A 1999-nucleotide genomic window follows, 5' to 3' on the forward strand; every position below is an offset into this window, starting at 1 on the left:
GAGGAGAGAGAGAAAGGAGGAGACAGAAAGGGAGGAGAGACAGGAGGAGACAGAAAGGAGGAGAGAGAGAAAGGAGGAGAGACAGGAGGAGACAGAAAGGAGGAGAGACAGAAAGGGAGGAGAGACAGAAAGGGGGAGAGACAGAAAGGAGGAGAGACAGAAAGGGGGAGAGACAGAAAGGAGGAGAGAATGAGGAAAAGACAGAGGGACAGGAAGAGAGTGCAGGGAAGGAGAAGGGAGGGAGGGAGAAAGAGAAGGTAGTGTTCAGCGGACTGAAACCTGTAAAGAATACTAAGTCAGGTGTGTGACTCTCTCTCCCTCTTCATCTCTCCCTCTTCTCTCTTTCTCAACTCTAAACTAATCAAGTCTCTCTCACAGAGCCAATTGGAAGGAACCTGAAGGAGGGAGGACATGGAGAGAAAGAGAGAGCTGGAGAGAAGAAGGGAGGAGAGGAGGAGGGTAAGAAGAGAGTGATGACTCCCTGGTTCTCCAAACTAAAGAAAGGCAGCTTGACCACGGCCAGACCAGGTGACTTCTACAGTACTGACCACGTTAGTTACCTAGCAACAACCTGTAGCTGTCTGAACTGACCTCTAACCTCTGACCCCCCGTAGCCCCTCCTCCCAGCCAAAACCAGACTGGACCAGAGAGAGAGGAGGAGAAGAGAGAAGGAGTGGAGGAGGAGAGAGAGGAGGAGAAGAGAGAAGGAGTGGAGGAGGAGAGAGAGGAGGAGAAGAGAGAAGGAGTGGAGGAGGAGAGAGAGGAGGAGAAGAGAGAAGGAGTGGAGGAGGAGAGAGAGGAGGAGAAGAGAGAAGGAGCAGAGGAGGAGAAGAGAGAAGGAGCGGAGGAGGAGAGAGAGGAGGAGAAGAAAGAAGGAGTGGAGGGGGAGAGAGAGGAGGAGAAGAGAGAAGGAGCGGAGGAGGAGAGAGAGGAGGAGAAGAGAGAAGGAGCGGAGGAGGAGAGAGAGGAGGAGAAGAGAGAAGGAGCGGTGGAGGAGAGAGAGGAGGAGAAGAGAGAAGGAGTGGAGGAGGAGAGAGAGGAGGAGACCAGTAAAGGAGAAGAGAGAATGGAAGTGAGAGAGGAGAGAAGCCTGGAAGAGGAAGAGAAGGGGGAGGAAGAAGGACATGAGTCTGATGAGGAGGAGGCAGGGACAGAGAAAGGGAGAGAAACTGGGAAGGGAGGAGAGGAAGAACAGGTCAAGAAAAAGGAGGGGAAGGAGTTTGGAGGGGTGGGGGATGAGGAAGGAGAGGATGATTTCCTAGATGAAGACATGGAGATTCTGGGCTGCAGAGAGGAAGTGATGAAGAGACTAGCTCAAGAACACACTGAGGAAGAGGATGACTTCTCTATCATGCTGTTTGAGGAGGAGGAGTAGAGAGAGGGAGGGAAGAGGGGAATAAAGGATGAAGGGAGAAGAGGAGAATAAAGGATGAAGAGAGGAGAGGAGAGGAGAGGAGGACAGACTGAGGGAATAGAGGAGAGGAGAGGTAGAGAGAGGGAGGAGAAGAGGAGAATAAAGGATGAAGGGAGAAGAGGAGAGGAGAGGATGAAGAGAGGAGAGGAGAGGAGGACAGACTGAGGGAGTACAGGAGAGGAGAGGTAGAGAGAGGAGAAGAGGAGAATAAAGGATGAAGAGAGGAGAGGAGAGGAGAGGAGAGGTAGAGAGAGGGAGGAGAAGAGGAGGACAGACTGAGGGAGTACAGGAGAGGAGAGGTAGAGAGAGGAGAAGAGGAGAATAAAGGATGAAGAGAGGAGAGGAGAGGAGAGGTAGAGAGAGGGAGGAGAAGAGGAGGACAGACTGAGGGAGTACAGGAGAGGAGAGGTAGAGGGAGGAGAAGAGGAGAATAAAGGATGAAGAGAGGAGAGGAGAGGAGAGGAGAGGAGAGGAGAGGAGAGGAGAGGTAGAGAGAGGGAGGAGAAGAGGAGGACAGACTGAGGATAGGTAACAGTCTATCTCTCCTACTGTTGAGGTCAGGACCGTTTCTGTTTTCTATTGTTG

The 1999-nt window shown here is 52.2% G+C and overlaps 1 protein-coding gene across 1 annotated transcript in view; it reads left to right on the top strand.

The window, feature by feature from the left end:
- Window positions 1-1375, top strand: part of LOC311117630 (uncharacterized protein) — a gene marked incomplete at both ends in the record, with an annotated part of 47423 nt that extends 46048 nt beyond the window's left edge. Inside the window, 3 exons of the mRNA XM_084192564.1 lie at window positions 379-528; window positions 615-685; window positions 1088-1375. Coding sequence (XP_084048690.1) covers window positions 379-528; window positions 615-685; window positions 1088-1375 — 509 coding nt within the window. The remainder of the gene's footprint in view (window positions 1-378; window positions 529-614; window positions 686-1087) is intronic.
- Between the last annotated feature and the right edge of the window lie 624 nt (window positions 1376-1999).

Source organism: Coregonus lavaretus (genome assembly GCF_964263955.1).
Source record: "Coregonus lavaretus genome assembly, contig: HAP1_SCAFFOLD_1126, whole genome shotgun sequence".
NCBI lineage: Eukaryota > Metazoa > Chordata > Actinopteri > Salmoniformes > Salmonidae > Coregonus > Coregonus lavaretus.